An 18,270-nucleotide genomic window follows, 5' to 3' on the forward strand; every position below is an offset into this window, starting at 1 on the left:
TGAAGAAAGCTGCATCTGATTGAAATTCTGAGAAGAGTTTGGGCAGCAGAGTGTAATTACCTAGCTGGACATTGGCCAGGACTTCATCAGCTAACATCTTCACTCTTACAATGGTAGTGACCTGAGAGCTCTAATGACCCTGTACAACCAGCAACCTGATCATTAACCCAAGCAGAGTGTTGTTAACCCAAACACCCCATCTGCAGCAGCACATGCAGACCCTAATTCTTTGCATGAGGATTTTTTTGGAGACAAGATTTCATCTAAAATCACACACAAACCAGCATCCTCAATGTCCCAACTTTTCTCTATCCACAAACTGACCTCTTTAGCTCACTTCTGTGTCATTTGCACATGTAAATGAGGAATACAGTCTATGAGATCAACACTTAACTAGAGTCCTCCCTATAGGACAGTAAGGACTATAGGCTGCTGCACATATAGCATAAAAACCATGTTCGTGCCTGCAGGCACAAGAGGCAAGATACAAAATTCCCCGGAAGCTTGCACTGCAGGGAGGAACTGCAGCTATCCTTTGGAGAGCCCTTTGGAACAAGGAGTAGGAACAGAGCTGCCACGGCGCATACATCTGTAGGGATTCAGCTGCTGTGGAGCAGCCCAACAGCAGTCTTAAGATTTTCCAGGGAATCATACCACCTCTAGAGTGACTCTAGAAACCGCAGCACCTTCAGGCAACAGATGTAAAGGTATCTTGCATTATTTAAATAAAATTCTATTATCTAAGCACATTCATTACATATAATTTGTGCATGTATTATGGATATATAGAATACATTCCTGTTACAGTTTATATTGTAATTCCTGGATTTTAAGATTCATTTTAACATCAAACGTTCTGGCTGACTGGAACAACTCTCCTCTTCCTTGGCATACCCAAAGCACCACAGAGTGCTCATATGTGCACACTCGCAGACAGTTTTGAACATGTTGCAGGCTCTCATTACATAACAAAGTCCCTTTGATGTGTCTCTTTGTTGCTTGGAAATCAGTGTGAGACTTCCATGGTCCACTGAAAGCTTCAGATTAATTAAGAATACCCTTTCTACATGGGGCCTGGTATGATTAGTGAGTGAGGCGGTCAGGAAGCAACAACTTGGTGGGAAAGTCCTCACAGTTCTTCCACCTACTCATTATCATTTCTTTGTCTTAGGCCAGCTATTTCCAGTGGGATCAATAAGCAATTTTGAATGAAGTTCTAGCTGTTGAGTAAAACATGTACTTTACATAGATAGGAGCATGTTTCTGGAGAAATCTATAAGAATACTCATTAAAGAGATAAGCTGGGCCCTAATGCATCCTTTTCTGCTAAGATTAACTTTATAAGCAGGTAAAAATCTTTGTGACGTGGCCAGTGCCCTCTCTTTATGTGTGACCCTGTAGAGTCTCACTGCAGTAATGTCAATGGAAGGAGCAAGCGAGGCACCTGGATACCCTTTAGAAACCTCTAGGGGTTCGGTGACCGCTAGTTCTAACCCTGCTAGGGTTCTTGCACTCTGCCTTCTCTCTGGCTCTTTGAAGAGAGATGATGACTGCAGCTGGGGTTCAAAGTCCCCCTGCTCTTTCAAGGGAGGGAGCAGAAAGAAGCTCAAAGATGTTAGAACACAGTAATACCTACAGCGGTCTTGAGATCCATAGGATATGTTATACCATTTATGGTGCTGACAAGCAGAAGCCATGCATCCTCCAGCCAGGGATGGGATGATACTACCACCCTAGTGACAAGTTTGCAAGGAACCTCTGCAGGCTGGAACCTGCTGAATTTCTCATATTGAAGCTGGATTTTTCCATTTGATCAATTCCCAGTGTTGTATAACTCTTGGAAATAGCCTAAAGGAACAAAAAATGTACTATATTGAAATGGAATGAAAACCAGGCAAAGGCACAGGTGAGGTGAAGCAGCTCCCAACAAGTATTGAGCTGCCTTGCTCAGGGCAGCATCAGAAAAAAAAATAAGGTAAAGGTGGGTAAGGGAGTGGAATTTATTATCTAGGTTCAGCTACGTCTAAATGGATTGAGCACGGCAGTATAAAATATGTCTTGTCTGAACACTCGCTCTCCACTACGGTTGGCCAAACTCAGGTGAGGTGATATGGGGCGGTAGGTACTCATTGGCCCCCTCGGGGGAGGAGGAGGGTGAGGCACTCCTGGAAGCAGGAAGGTTGAGTCACTCAACTCTATTCTCCTACAAGTAGTCATGCAACAAAGGAGATTAGATAAGTAATCTGGACTGTTGCTAAAGTGGTAAATGAATAAACGAGGTTGCAAAAGGAATGGAAACTCATTCAAAGGAATTTGTGTGTGAAAGTGAGTTGAAAACACACTACAGAAAATGACAGAAGAATAAAACTTCACAGTTAAAGGAGCTGAAATTTTAGAGATTTTTAAAGTAGTACTGCATTAGCAGAGCTATTTGCTGGGTTTTAGCAATGTCGCTCCATTTCCTAGTGAATACAAAGATACATGTAAAATTTTCTAGATAAGACTGTCATATATTAGGAGATAACTAGAAAACCTCTCATCTTCCAAATTTTTCTCTCCTCTTTTTAAAAAAATCCATTTTTTTACTCTCCAAAGTTTGGAGAGTTTGTGGAGTGTGTGAAGGTTGGGTCCATCTAAAAAGATCATCCATAGCCCAAAGCAGTTACCAAATGTATCTTTATTCCATATTGCAAGAGCAGGGAAACTCCCTGAAACTTCTTTATCTCTGAAGCTACAATGAATTTCTTATCTTCAAAAGCCCCATCCTTCTTTCTAAGTAAATATTCAAACTATAATAGCCAGAGTATCTGGAGAAACAAACTGTATTGCCTACAAAGTAAGCTACTTTTTCCCAAGAATATTCCTAATAATTTTAAAATAGCTAGAAGTTAGCTGGATATTTTCAAGAACACACATGTAGTTCTTGTGCAGAATGATCTAATCACAAGGCACAAGAAGGAGACCACTGGAAATTTGAAAATCTCTATTTGGTTCCTGATTCAGATACTGCTTTTTTCTCCATGACTGTCAAGGTCATCTGGTCTTTCTATACCTAATTTCCCCAGGTGTAAAAAGGGGCTGGTTTTTCCATAACTCAGGTTGATGCTAAGAAAGCTGAGATCCTTATGTTTTCAAAATGGTGGGACAGAGGACTTGGGCTGCACAGAAATAATTTGTTATTGTTTCCCTGCACTGTGCTCCTGCTTGCCCTGCTATAGAAAGTGTTAGAAAAGTCACTACCACCATTATTCCAAGTTAAGCCAACGTGACTTTCTGACAACTGGTGCACCTGGGGAAAAGAGGCACAGGACAGACCTCAGCTGTGACCTGTCTCATAATGACCACAGATACTAAGACGAAGAATGCCAGGAAATGTTTTATTTATCCTAACCAGCTTGACTCCAGAAATACCAAAGTTATGCTGACCTAACTGGCTCTGTAAATGCCCAGAAAGAAAAATTGCTGTCAAGTAATTTTTTTGTAGATATAGGACAGAAACACAAGGTTTCATAAATGCAATGAGAACTTAGATGCACTTAGCTGTACACATGTAGTCTGTGCAGTTATGGAAAGAGCTGTTAATGAAGTTAGACTCCAGAGGTATTTGCCTCAGACCCTGTATTCTGAAATGTGCCCTTCTGAAGAACAGCCAAAACTATGTACTCATGGAAGTTAAAAATCCCATTGTTTAGCTGAGATAGTTTTGAGATCGGCACTCTCACATTAGTCCACCTTCCAAAAAAAGGCTGCTCAGAGATCTCCACACTGTTCTTGCAGGATACCGGCTCAACGGTGTGCATCGCAGGTGAAATGCACCCAGGAACTGTTGAGATTGAGCATGTTTTCGTCCTGCAAAGAGCCATGCATGAAGAGAAAAGTCAGTGCTGAAAAAAACCCCAAGATGATGAGGCAGCAGAAATATAATGCATCCCTGGAAAGGAGCATGCAGCTCTAACATGTGGATCCAGGTGCTGACAGTCCTGCACATGGAGATGTAACTCCCAACTCTGGAATCCCAGGCTGGAATTTGTTCTGGGATATGTAACTGGTTGGGTGTTCCTGGCTGGCCGGCAGCCACAAGGAGAGCTATGCCCTGTGGCAACTCACACTCCAGGCAACAAAGTACTTAACATAGTACTTGTGAGGGTAACAGCAGCTAAGGGTAGCTAGGATTGGACATTTTCCAAAACATCTGGAGCAACTGAGCCTTTTAAACCAGGCCTGCCCAGTGCTCTGGTTGTGATCTGGGACTACAATACAGGTGTCTGTATACAAGATTAGATACTAATAATTAATTGCTACATTGATTGCTTGAGCCAAATGTGCACTGCTTATCCTTCCTCTGCATCTTTTGACTGTCTTATCTCGGTGACCTCCTAATGCCAAGTGGTATAGGCCAACACAGAAGGTGTCTAGCAGCTGGAACTCACTTGCACTTTCAGTATTTATCTATCTGCCTTAACAGCCGGGAGCTGGCAGCTTGGCACCCTGCTTCCACCCTGCTTGGCATCAGAATGGCTGTGTTTTCCAGCTTCCACAGGAGTTAGTGCTGATGCCCCTTTTTTCTGGAGTGGGCATTAGTCCAACAGAATTTACTCTGTGCAGCCTGGTGACTCCCAGTGTTTCCATAGGGCGTGCAGAGGCTGGAACTTCAGAAAGAAGAATCTCCTTCTTTTTTGCCATTCGGACTTGGTAAAATACAGCTGAATCCTTCTCAAACACAGTTTGCCGGACTAATAGCTACATCCCACACTGAGGATTTTATTAGTCACATAGAGTTCACAATATTGTAAGTAGAAAAAAAAAGTAAACAAATATCATATGAAGTACTTATGAGAGCTGTCAGAATACTATACTCTTTAAAATACTGTGGCTAATGCCTGAGCTGGCACCATACCTTCTTACTGACTCTGCCAAAATAATTTCAACCCTGTGTAAGAAGACTTGACACTTACTAAAAGAAAAAAAAAAAAAAAGCTGTGTGTTTAGTAGCATATGTTCCTCTTATCGAGGACTTCCATCTACATTTAAGCATTTTTGCTAAGTTAATTCTTCATTGCAAATAAAATAATTATATTAAATAATGGCAAGGGCCTTTATTGCTGTACCAACAAGACAGACTAGTATTAAAATGCTCTCCCCAGACATACTCATTTAAATAAAAAGTGAGTATATGTGACAATGAAGGAAAAGAGAAGTGGCAGATGGTGAGTTACTCATAACTACCCATCTTAAGAATATCCTCTCAAATAACCTAACAATGAGATAATTGCAGAAGGGAACAGCCTATATTTTCGCAAGAAACAAGTATTAGTTTAATTTGCTAGAAATGCTCATGAAAGTTCAAGTTGCTCCAAGTGGGCGACTGTGCTAGAAGACCACCCTTCCTAACCCAGAGCCACTGGAAAAATATAACTTGTATATTCTATTTCTTCCAGCTGGAGTTTCAAAAACTATCAAAGGTCAATAGTCATTATTTAGCTTTACATTTTCTAAAATCTCTAGTCTTGTAGATTTTGGATTTTTTTATTTTAAAATACAGATGAAGTTTAATGAATAAAAAAGTATTTATTAGTGTTGTCCATACACAAAATAACAGGCAATAGAACTTCAAAGGAACATACAGGCAGTGGAGCACAAGTGCTTTAGCTGCTTGAGTAAGAGTCCAGTCTTGGGCCTATGTGCGAAATTTTACAAGTGTTTTTATCTCTGCATCTCTGTTTACCTGCCAGAAAATGATTATAATGTGCTTCATACTATAGGAGAAAAGAAAGAATGAAGTCTGCATACTTTTCTGACATCCTTTGATGAAATTGGAAAACTGAAGTTTTGCAAAATTATGGAAAAATCTGAAAATCTTGTTGCCCTTCATTATCACGATGATGAAAAAAATAAAGGTAATGTAATTCCCTGCCGAAATGTTGCTTGCACTGGCTGAGAAACCTGAAGCCTGCAAAGCTGTAGAAGTTTTTTAAAAACTGCTTTCTAAGCAACACTTTGGCTAGATCCTGTGAAAGTGTTAAGACAAAGGCTTAGCACTTACAGAAAAATCTAGTTAAAGAGAGAGAGAGGGAGAGAGATAGATAATATTTTGAATATATTTTGAAGTTTATTTTTCTTAATAATCTTTAGGTCAAAATTATTGTACATAACCAAGAAGTGCATAGTGCTAAATTCATTTTGGCTAGCACAGCTCAAAAAGGGGCGAGGAGACTACTTATACACTTCTCTGTAGAGTATGTAACATCCATTGGTAACATCTGTGTAGCAGTGTATGTGCAAATAAAATCAATAACATCTTCAACTATGTCGAGTGTAGTCTGCTGTGTATATACAAAACCAGAAAAATATATTCCTTTTTTTTCTTATATACACTATATAACATAAGAATAAAATCTGGAATAGCGTGCTTTAACTTGGATGAGACCGGACTTCGATGATACAGAGCTTTAGAAACACTTCCTCAGCATTTTTTGTCTTGGACCATTGTGATAAAAAAGTTGCAGAAAGAAAGCAAGCTTTCTGGACAGTATTCCTCAGCCACCTTTTTCTGATCAATATAATCTATATCTTCAACACAGTCTTGACGACTGTGTTCTAGCTTTTTTTCAGTCACTGAGGCAGCTGCTGGAGTCTGAACAACTTCTTTTGCATGATGAATTGTCCCTTCTGCAGGACCCACTGATGTTAGCAGGCTTGAGTGGGTCAGCTTGAGATGAGCACTTCGTGGGCCTTTCCTACATACTTTAGATTTTAGGACACTTTTGGGGTCTTGACAGATCTGCTTCTGCTTCCCGAGGGATCGGGAGACTTGTTTCCAGTAGGATTTCTGGTTTGCTGCGTACTGTGCACAGGTGGAAGGGTCTCCAGAGAATTCACACCAGAATTTGCTGTCCCCATGCTTGCACTCTATGTGCACAGCAGCAGCATTCGTGTCAGTCACTGCCCAGGTGCACTCAGCATTTTCTTTGGTTTTAAACTTGCCTTTAGGAGATGATTTTCCTCCTTTTGACTTCCGCCCTTTTTCACTGCCTTCGTTAGATTCAGTTTGTTTTTTCCCACTGTCTTCTATGCCTTGTCTTCCCTTTTTTCTTTCCTTCTGTCTTTCACAGTTGGCTAGTAGCATCTGGGCAACCAGAATCAACACACAAAGAAGTCCAAAGCTTTTGATCTTCATGGTCTCTGTTTTGCTTGTTATCTGCCTTCAAAACAAACAAACAAGCAAAAATGTAAAAATATTTTCGTTTAATGCTGGAATCCATTTGACAGTTGCAGTATTTCAGACATGGTACTGCACTGCTCTTTGATACCTTTTAAAATGATGTTGCCAGCCAAATCCTTTGTCCTTTGTGTGAATAATACCTGGTTTCTAGAACCATTATGTATTATCCTTGGGAACGGTAGATGGCTATCAAGTCCTTCTGATCCAATTAATGAACTATGCAATGTGGAACAGAAAAGAGTCACTCCCAGGACATGCTACTGCCCAGTGACTGAGTACCTTAATTAAAATCTCTTCTGCAGTCAAAGAAGGAATTTGAACTTGGGATTTGTCAATCTCAGATGGATATCTGAGTTTATAAGTTTACGAGTTATAAGTTCTAACAAGTAAGCAGTTATTCCCATGGTCTCCCATTTTCTAAATGGCATGTAAGAAATTTTGACTCTAGCCTCCAGCTATTTTTCAGAAATACACCAGACAGAAAGGAAACCATTTGGTTCAAGTTGAGCAAAATTATTTCTTAATTGCCTTAATTCGCTGGTCATGCCAGTATTTCAGTTTTCTGTTGAAAAGAAATATGAGAGTAGTCTTTCCAGAAACCAAAAAGTAACTATTGATGCATTCTTTGCTGCCTTGACTGCTAAACAAACAGAACTACCTTTCTGTTTTTGAAGACACCTGCAGTGTACTGCACTGTGTCTAAAGCTACCAAATTCAAGGGATAAATATGCAACTTCAGTTTTGATGTGTAGCTAGTTAGCAAATTATTGCCAAGCCACTCCCTGTGTCTGCACAGAGCACATTTATTTCAGTAGGTCTTTCTCGTTATGAAGCAGCTTTTAGGATCAGAGCATACCATAATAGTAAAGGGTTTAAAACTAGCATTTAGTTAATTAAATCCCTAAATGTATTTTTCAGATGTTCCCATCACAGCCATTTCTGTAGCCAGGTTTCCATGTTAGAAAGCAGAAATTCATGTGTAGGCACGCTAACAAGGAACCTATTTCAACATTAAACGACCTGCAAATATCTTTAGCTGCATAAACTTAGAATCTAGAATACACAGGTAGCAGGAGATGTGAGCAGGTTCTACTTTTGCATAGTTCTTACTTGACTTGCTTCAAGCCTTACACCATACACAGAGATTTTTATACTTGACTGGCTTCATGCCTTTTGCTCTGCAGAGATTTTTCACTCCATAAAACCCTCTTTAGAGAACATCATGTAGTATCTACAGATCTGTTGCAAATACAGCAACTAATAACACTAAAATGAATAATGATGTAACAGTAACCTGTTGCAAGTGGAACAGCGCGAAAGTAAGATAACTAAAAGACATACCTTGCATAGGGCTTGGGGACACCCAAACGCAACTCCTGCTGCAACTCGTCTCTTTCAAAAGAATCAGAGCCAGTTGTAAAAGCAGCGTGGTATTTATAAAGGCAGAGACACACCTTCAGGTCTCCAGCAAGACTATTACAACACAATAGGGTACTTCAGTGCCATGTTCATTTACACCTCTGACACACCTCCTTGGAAAAGCGCCAGTTCTCATTCTTAGCACAAAAAAACCCCAACCAACCACCCGAAAAACAACCAACCAAAGCCAGCTATGGTGGGGTGACAAGGTGTGTTTGTCTAAATTAGATACTACTTTAGCCAAGTCCTTCCCTCTTCACGAACAGCATTAAGAACTTTATTAGGTCATGAGCTTCTCTAAAAGAGCTTCTCCCAGCCATTGAGGGACATATCCTGCAACACCCTCAACAAGCTGCATTACCATTGTGTTTAGCAAAATTTGGGTAGTAGTATTCAGTGATTCTTTGGGAAACAAAAATAATTCCACAAAGCAATTTAAAGTTACCTTTTGAGCATTTCACTACCTCCTGTCATAAAAATGTATTGGAAAACATTTAAAAATCAAAATAACTAATAATTCTGCATGAAGGACAGCATTCATTCACATGTTTCTGAGCCCAAAGCTCCGACACAAGGTCAGGCTCCCTCAGAATCAGTGGCTGTGTGGGGTCTGAGAGCTCGGATCAGCTGCACAGCACTGCTCTACGCTCCGCCCTCTGCAGCTTTTGCATGCAGCTTTTGTGTATGTAAAGAAGTGGGGTACACTGTGAGATTTCATTACGGGACCACATCTAATGCATATTAACCAGAAAAAGATTATGACAGTGAAAGAACAAGCATTAGACAAATCCAAAAATGTGTTCAGAGTTGGGAATAATTGTCTCTTAAAGAATAGATAGAGCAGCTAGTGCCTTTGTAGCTCGGTTGCTTCAGGTGGTTTTACTGGAGAAAAGTAAGTGGGACATTTGTTATATATGCTTGGGAACTACTTAGAAGAATAAAAGGTGGGATGCAAGCAGAGATAAAGTAGAAAATGGTGTAAGATACAGGCTTTGACTCTTTCACATCAGACATAAATGGAATGAGACAAAGGGACAAAGCTATAGGCAAGGCATTGTCTGGTTTGGTTTGGTGATGACACGACTGCTAACTTTCTGTAAAAAAAGCAGAAGCCAAAAAAGAAAGAAAAAGTGTAATTCTGCAGTGAGTGCAGGACAGAAATGTGGGGAAAGGGATTCATTTACTTGAGATGCTAAGGGTCTGATCTGTGTGCCAGGACTATCTCCCAACCTGTGTATGTTCAGCTCCCTTTGATGCTTTCCAGTTGAGTTCAGCCACCAGATCTGCCTTGTGCACCTTCGATTGGAATGAGTTTGTATGAAGCTGTGTACAACAGTCCATTAAATGTGAAAGATTTTGGTTAGCACTGGCAAGGGCTAATGAATAGAGGTAAGGATGACTCAGGGATCAGAAAACCTTTCACGATGTGTCAGGTTGGATGGGAATGAGAGAAAGAAGACAATGTAAGAGATAATTAAGGGACTCTTGCTCAGGAATCCTAAACTAACACTACATAGTATGCACAGTATCATCTGGAGTATTAGTATTTAGCAAGGATCCTCAAACCTAAGCAGCTGCATTAGTGTGGCTATGTGCCCTACCTAATGAGTCTCTCAGCAGGGCTAATTACTTTGGGGACAGCATCAAGCCAAAGCAGCTACACTACCTCAGGTTCTGGCACTAAGTCAGGTATGGCTTTATCATGCCTCATTGCCTTGTGTACGCATACTATAAATTGGTCTTTGTGTGACAGATTAGGGGGTTCATTCAGGCATGTCACAAAAAACCCCAAACAACCAAAAACCCCAAAGCCACCAAACCACCACTGCACTCCTCCCTACTGTGTCTGAACAACGTCTACAAATAGGGAGGAGAGGAAGATTACAAAGTATGTAAAGAAACATGGGCAGTGGGACCAAGCACAAGGTTTACAGTCAGGAACTAAACATTCCTGTCCCAGCTCTGCCACAGAGTCTCGGAGGTATTCACCAGGAGATGCGAGATGTTCTTTACCTGCAAAGGGAATATCCTTGTAGATTATGTTGCAATGATTTTTTTTTGTTGGTGTTTACCAAATACCATATACTGGTGAAACTAACCACAATGCACTGAAAATATTTAAGCCCCCCACCATCTATCACTTCCAAAATTGCCTATTTTGACAACTTTGTCTAGCAAAATAGGTTTCAGTGCCAGCCTCAGTTCAGCTGCCCCATTGCCAATGGGACATAGCAACTTAGTCTTCCTACTTCATAAAAATGGGGGAGGATGGGGAGAGAAAAGGCTGCCCAAGAGATCTGCCTTTCTGCTGCTTTGATATTCCTTCCCTGAGGTCATGGCAGGCTGGACCCACATTAGCTCTTCCCATCTTGAGCATGCCGAAACTTCCGTAGAGAATTCTGCAGCTGAGTGCTTGTTGGCATGGGCAATTACATCTTTCAGATGATCTGTCTTGAGCCAGCTGGAACTCTTGCTTAACCTGCTTAGATGATTTCAAAATCCAAGTAAATCAAGATGTACTTACTTAGGTACATAAAATATAGTCACAGTCTATGGAAGTTGGCCTGGATACTCTGCAGTTTGTTGCTATGCCCCAAGAATATCTTTCTGTTCTGTTTTGCTTTAAGTAGACATGCACTGACTTTTTATGGATGCCTTTTACCTACCTGGGCATATGGTGCATATTCATACTGTACCCTAATAATCCTGCTGGGAGCTGCCTCATCAAGTGATCAGAACATTGGTTATCATCTTGAAGAGACAGTAAACAAAATTAAAGTAGGACCTCCATTTCTTAGGTGTTTAATTAGTACCTAACTGTCAACAAAAAAATGCTGCAAAAACTTTTAAAAATATAATTTCCAAGAAAGTTGAGGTTTTGGTGGGGGTTTTTTGCTGTTGTTGTTTTTTTATTTTTGTGATGCACATTTTAAAATATACCTTAGTCTTGCCCTTTGCTGAGCGAAAACACTGTTCACTTGTAAACTGCAGGCATAGTTTTGCTGCAGAACAAACAGTGCAAACTAATAATCGAAAGACAATTTGATCTATGCAACATATGGCAAACCTGAACAGCTAATTTGGCAAGGTCAAATTTATGGGGAGCTATTTCGTTATTAAAATAGAAAGGCACAGAAAACATTTGGAAACACTAGCAAATCAAAGTAATCACTGAGAATTACAAACATGGACACCCAAATCTCAATGTGAGTTGTGTATTGAAAATCTTAAGCCTTTTGACTGAAACTTGAGGCAGTTAATCAGCACTTGAAAATTTTCATTAGAACTGTTATAACTAAACCTAGCTGATGTCTTTCTGTTGTTCAAGCAAAGAGAGGAGAAGTTTTATCCTTATTGCTAACTATGATTCATTGATGTGGAAGAAGTGCAGTATTTTCTAAGTTAACACTAATTGCTGCTTATATTATCCACAGATATATATATATATATATATAAAATTATTATCATTTAAACTATTAGTTGCATTGGTGCATTATTTGCAAACTGCAGCTTGCTTGTGGTATCATCTATGTGACATTGTAAGGCTCCTGTTCATTTATAGTTTTTCCCACCCAGAATAAAAAGTTCATTTTATATACAAACAGTAAGAAGTTAATTTAATTTACAAGTAGAAATTCATCAGTTAGTTTCCTTGACCACCTACAAATACAGCTCCATGTAAGAATATCAGCAATTTGTCAGTCATATGCATAGACACCAAAACGATGTTCTCTGTGCAAATGCTCAGGCAGAGCAAATTAAAACAGATCCAGCATCAGTGAACAGCTGCATTTCAAATTAATGTCAATGAGTACCATCCTGACCCATTCAAGCAGTCATGATTATGGGGAGTGACCCACTGCAGCAGGTAATGTTCCAAGGATATAAAAGGAGGACTTGATCTTAATGGGACTCCAGGGACATGTGTAGAATCAGTCCCTCTGTCAAAACATTCCTCTTCGTTTAAACAGTTTGCACATAGGCTTCCTTGAAAACCATGTCACCTGGCACACCATACCTCACCAGTTCTCTGGAGTGAGTTTGCAAACATTGTTAAAGGAACAGGATCAGGTGTATGTACTATAAACCTCACTTTCTACTTTTCTATATACTTTCTACTATACTGTTACTAGAAGTGAATACATATTTGCTGCAAGACCTGAAGAAAGAATGATATTCAGCATTCTACATCTAGAGTTCCTTTAAAAATTACCAGTCTGAATAAATGGATGATGTCAAGCTGCAGGTACTTTCAGGGGCAGGGAGCAGAGGGGTTGTGAGTTTTTTTTTTCATTTGCTTTTAATGTGACTAGCATTCAAACAGGCAGTTTCAGTGCATAGATACACACTGTTAATGTGCAACTCTTACTACAATTAAAACAGACGAGCCTGTTCATGTACTGTTCACTAATGAAATATAATTATGTACAGGCTGTAGGTGTACAACATTTTGCTGAAAATACCTGCTGAAAGACTTAAGTATGTTAACAAATGTGGCAGCTATACCCTCACCTCCAAGTGCAATACTCTTTTTACTGTGGTGATCAGCTGTTCTCTGGCACCTCACTTCCATCCCTAGGTAAAAAAGCTTCAAGCAAGGAACTCATAACTTCATTTCCTTCTTGATTCTTTGAATCTGGTATCTACAAAAGACAATAAGCTGAGAGCCCTAAATGTTCAAGCCCTTTAATGTAACATTTTTAAAGTTGCCACAAGGGCAATGGCATCAATGCCAACTTTTCTGTATTCTAATTGCCTGTGCCAAAGACTTCAGAAGATATCCATAGCCTACTGATGTTTCTCTGGAAGAGGCTAGTTAATTTAAAATGCGCTGATGGTTTCAGTGCAATGAGATCTGTTCACTAACTATTTTACATTGAAACATAATAACTTGAAGAAAGGTTGAAGAAAACCCATCACTTAACAATAATTTTTAGTAACCTCTGACCTGGAATTAAATTCATATTAGTTAAATAAATATTATAAAAAAGCACCAGATTCTTTCTTTATTGAGTCTTTAACGTGTCCAATTATTTCACAAACTGGCCAAAACTGACAACTGAATTTGGCAGAACAGCATCCAAGTGAAAACCAATATCATGAAACCCAAATAAGAAAGCTAATTCAAACAAGTGTTAACTTTAAGTTAATCCCAGAACAACAGAACCCGTATGACTGCTGTACACTAATTATAAGCCAACAAAAAGAAGACCACCTTACAAGACTAAATGGTGAGGTTTCTTTATAGCAAACTGCAGTTCATGTTGAGGTTCCCATTTCCAGATGCTCAGCCATTGCCATTAAGAAATAAATTCCTGAAACACTAGTAAATGAAGACTGCTCCTTCACACACCAGTTATCTGTGAGTGAAACTAACAGCTTAAAATTTTATCCATCATTTGTAGCCCTAGTATTACTGAATACCTGCCTCATCTATGAGCTCAGTAGTTTTTACGTGTAGTGTTATTCTTCATTTACTTGCCGCATTATGTTGGCAACATTTTGATTAAAATATCCTGATAATCATTTACTGCCAAGATGTAGTGTCTTTTCAGCAGGGGTTATAACCCTCTTGGCTCCCAGCCAGCCAGCAGCTGTTAATCTGTTACCTGGCTGCTTACTGAACACAAGAGTATTGCTTTATCTTGGTAGGCAAGGACAGCAGTGTTTTTAGAAAAATACAAGTGGTTTTAATTAACCAAAGGAGATCCAAGCCAGTGGTGGAGCATGACCATTAGGAATGTGTTTCTGAAATGATGAGGAAATTCCTCTTATTTCATTAGACAATACACAGGAAAATTCTGTGGACCACTTGTATAGAGGAGACAGAAAACTTTGATGCCAAATGGAGTTTACAGAGTGTTTTGCCTTGGCAGGAGGAGTCCTTTTGAATTCAAACAAGGACAGGAAAATTTGAGATGCCTCCTCTCTCTTAATCTTATTGTGAAAGTATGTTGAACCAACCTTAAAGAAAGTTTGCCTTGATTTTGAAAAAAATCAAGGACAAAGAAGTATAAATAATTGCCGTTGCTAATGAAACATGATTGCCGCCTTCTATACAGGATTGAATGCTGATACCACGATAAAGATAATTGTTACTATACAAGAGTTGGTGGAGATCTGAAGACTTTGCTCCCTACCTATTTGCATTAGATAATGCTACAGGATCACCAAACAAGAGATAGGATTTGATAGATTAAAAAAAAAAAATAAAATTTTTCCCCTTCTTCTTCAGGATTTAGCTCACACAGAATGCAAAGGCTATATTTTAAAAAGAGAAAAATTTCTTCCCAGAAAAAAACCCATGTAAAATAGAGGGATACTACACTGAAACGTGTGTTTCATACTGACTTTTCCAAAGTCAGGAAGAACTTCACCTCAAAATCTGAATTTTACATATTGTCATTTAATTTTGGTTATAATGGGAGTTATCACTTCTCTATCTCAATCACAGCTAAAAATTCTCTAAGCACAATCATTTCGTTGTCCTGTGGTTTTGTTTTAGCAGGCTGGCTGCTTGATCTGTTAGCACAGATTCACTATATTTAGAGCGTACTCAAGTTGTTTTGGCAGCCAGGGAAAACAACTATTAACTAATTGCCATCTTAGTCTGCTAAGACTTTCATAGCTTAGAGCAATTCAAGAGCCTGTCTGTCTGACCAGAAAAGCTTCAGAAATGCAGACAAAAAGATTGCTCTCTTTGGGAAAGATAAAATTATAAAATAATAGAAAGATGCCATTGTAAATTGCCGCCTGCTGTTAGACTGGAGTCTATTCAGGGTAACGGCAAGTCATATCTATGAGGAGGAATAATCTAACACATTACACAAAATCATCAAACACCTATTGCTAGAACACAAGGGACCGTTTTATGGGCACTGCTGTTTGCCATAAGCACTGAACACTCCAATCAAAATATTCTTTTGGCTGTCATGTCTCTTGCTAAAGCATTACAGTAAAAAATTCCCCACATGCTTATTCAGATGAATAGCTTAAAAAAGTCTTTGCATTAAGGCAATACTGGTGGAGTTACTACAGCTGGACGAGGGTAAGAAATGTGGTTCAGCCCTCTTCTAGTTCTAATCCACCTTCTCATAAAGGTAAGATTTTTTTTTCTTGGTGGGAATTCTAGATGACTGAGGCACTTGTATTTTTCTGATGTATACACAGTGGTCTCCACTGAATTACTTCCTTTACAGGCAGCAAAAACACTAATGGATCCTGCGTAAGTGAAGGTAACAAAGATCAGCTGAAGGTTCGGAACATTTCAAATATTGACTAGACTAGTGGTGAAATTCTTTCACACCTTGATGCAGTAGCAGAGTGATACAGGATGAACATGAACGGAGTTGAAGACAGAGTATGTACAGCCAGGATGTGGTGCATTAGAAAGACATTCTTTCCTAGCTGCTGGCCACTTTTTTTGGAGTTGTGTCTGGGCTTCTGTAAAACACATCTAATCTGAACTGATATAATCAACAGTTGTTTTTTTTTACAGAAGGTGCGGCAATTATCTTTTCTGCCTTTTATGTTAAAAAATCAAAGCAAATTACATTTCCTTTCTAGTTCACCTCTGATGTAGCTCTGGTCAGAATAGATGGACTTTCAAAAGTCTGGTTTTGATATCAGTGATATCTCTGGTCTTTGTCTGTTCTCAGGATCCTTTCCAGAAAGCTTAAAGCTGTACCAATAAATATACATGTGCATATATACACAGATTTATATACAATACAGTAAGCATTGAATAGTTTTCTCCCTTCCATTACAGTTCATTAATATTAGTCGGTTTATTTGTATATCTTTTTAAGTAAGGGGTGCATATATATGTGTGGAGAGAGAAGAATATATGTATCTACCCTGACTAAGAAAGTGTATTGTGTAAACTCTTGCGAGTTTATTAGTGCCTGGCAATTTTGTGGGTTTTAGCACTGGTTCCAAGCACAGCAAGACATTTCTAGCATCTGTTTTAGCATTCCATTCTATGGAATAAACATTCATTTCAAGTACGCTTTTTAAATATCGTGGGAAAATGGAAACAGGAACCAAGAAATTGTTCCAGGAAAAAGGAATAATGAACCAGGAATGGAAAACCAGGGACTTCATGGTGTAGGAGACTGGGCTGAGTCTGGCTGGGATGGAATTAATTTTTTATAGCAGCCCATATGGTGCTCTGTTTTAAATTAGTGACTAGAACAGTGCTAATAACACATGGATCTTTTAGCATCAAGGCTTTTTCTCTTTCTCACTCTGCCCCCTCTCCAGCAAGCATGCTGAGGGTGTGTAAGAGATTGGGAAGGGACACAGCCAGGACAGCTGACCCTGGCTGACCAAAGGGACCTAAGGGATATTCCATACCATACGGTGTTGCACACAGCAATAAAACAGGGTAATTTTTCTAAAGTAGCTATTGCTTGGAGACTGGCTGGGCATCAGCCTGCTTGTGAGAGGTGAAGAGTGAATGTCTGCACCACCTGGTGATTTTTCCCCCCCTCTTCCCTTCACTTATTAAGCTGTCTTTATCTCAACCCACTTTTTTTAACTCTTTTGCTCTTCCAGTTCTCTCCTCCATCCCACTGGGGAGGAGGAGCGAGTGGCTGGTGGGTGTTTCATTGCTGTTTGGACTCAGCCTACCACAAAGACTTCAATCCTGCAAATAACTAACAGAAATTTTTATTTCAGTGGATTCTAGTTGGAAAGAAACCAACACAGATTTCAGTCTGTGTGCAGAACTTCCCTTTTGCTAAAAGTACCAGTGGCTAAGCTATGCTGATACCGCCTTGGCTCCATGCTTCTAACCCACAACATTTATCACAGCAAACACAACAAGAACACACAGCCACAGTTGTGACAATTCCTTTGCTGATTTAGGTGACTACATTTGACAAAACTACTTCAGCTACATGGAAAAAGTGGCCTTGGGCCAACACAAGCTACGCCTCCACAAGTCATGTCAGCCACCATAGCCTGACTTACGCACTGCCAGGAAAGGCCACAATCTTGGGGTTATCCTTGAAACATAGTATAAGCATCCTTTAAATGCACTTGGGCTGTAAGGCTCAAGAGCTCACATGTTTCAGCTCACTTGCTGAAAGCTCATCAAGTCAGAAGAATTACTATAAAGGTCAGCATTTCATAGCTACTGTTTGGGCTGGTAGCTCTCAGCATTTTCACACATGACATAAGTCTCTGAAGGCACAGAGAAAGGGCAAAGGGAATGGACAAATCTTATCTGCCGTTTTCATTTTACTGAGATGAGCATGTTTAGGTATACAGTGACTAGAAACCATTAACAAAGAAAAAGGTTTCTTGACCCATCAAGTTGTAGTGCAACTCATTACGGTTGGCAAAAGCTGAAAGGACACACATCCCTCAGCATCTATGACAGATCTGGGGTTTGTTTAGTTAACCAAGAGTTAACCAAGAGTCAGTGTCTCTGACTATAGCGATCTTTCAAAACTTCATGTTTTTCTTGGACCATTTCTAACTCTACAGCTCCTCCATGTGGAGATGATTAACAAACAAGAAATTAATAATCCTAAACACTAGGTATTAATACTTTTTTAATGGGTTTGCAGAAGACAAGCAGTACTCTAAATATTTAGGACATTTTTTGAGATAATCAACACTGT

At 39.5% G+C, this 18,270-nt stretch overlaps 1 protein-coding gene across 1 annotated transcript; it reads right to left on the minus strand.

The window, feature by feature from the left end:
• Nucleotides 1-6,084: 6,084 nt before the first annotated feature.
• On the minus strand, nt 6,085-7,417 carry FGFBP1 (fibroblast growth factor binding protein 1). The gene has a single exon (XM_005441186.2). The coding sequence runs from the start codon at nt 7,175-7,177 to the stop codon at nt 6,464-6,466; it is 714 nt and encodes a 237-aa protein (XP_005441243.1). The 5' UTR covers nt 7,178-7,417; the 3' UTR covers nt 6,085-6,463.
• Nucleotides 7,418-18,270: the final 10,853 nt, after the last annotated feature.

This window comes from Falco cherrug, chromosome 1, assembly GCF_023634085.1.
Source record: "Falco cherrug isolate bFalChe1 chromosome 1, bFalChe1.pri, whole genome shotgun sequence".
Lineage (NCBI taxonomy): Eukaryota > Metazoa > Chordata > Aves > Falconiformes > Falconidae > Falco > Falco cherrug.

Bases quoted from the DNA above. Each gene is read 5' to 3' on its own strand.
- FGFBP1 (XM_005441186.2), bottom strand. From the start codon at position 7,177: ATGAAGATCAAAAGCTTTGGACTTCTTTGTGTGTTGATTCTGGTTGCC.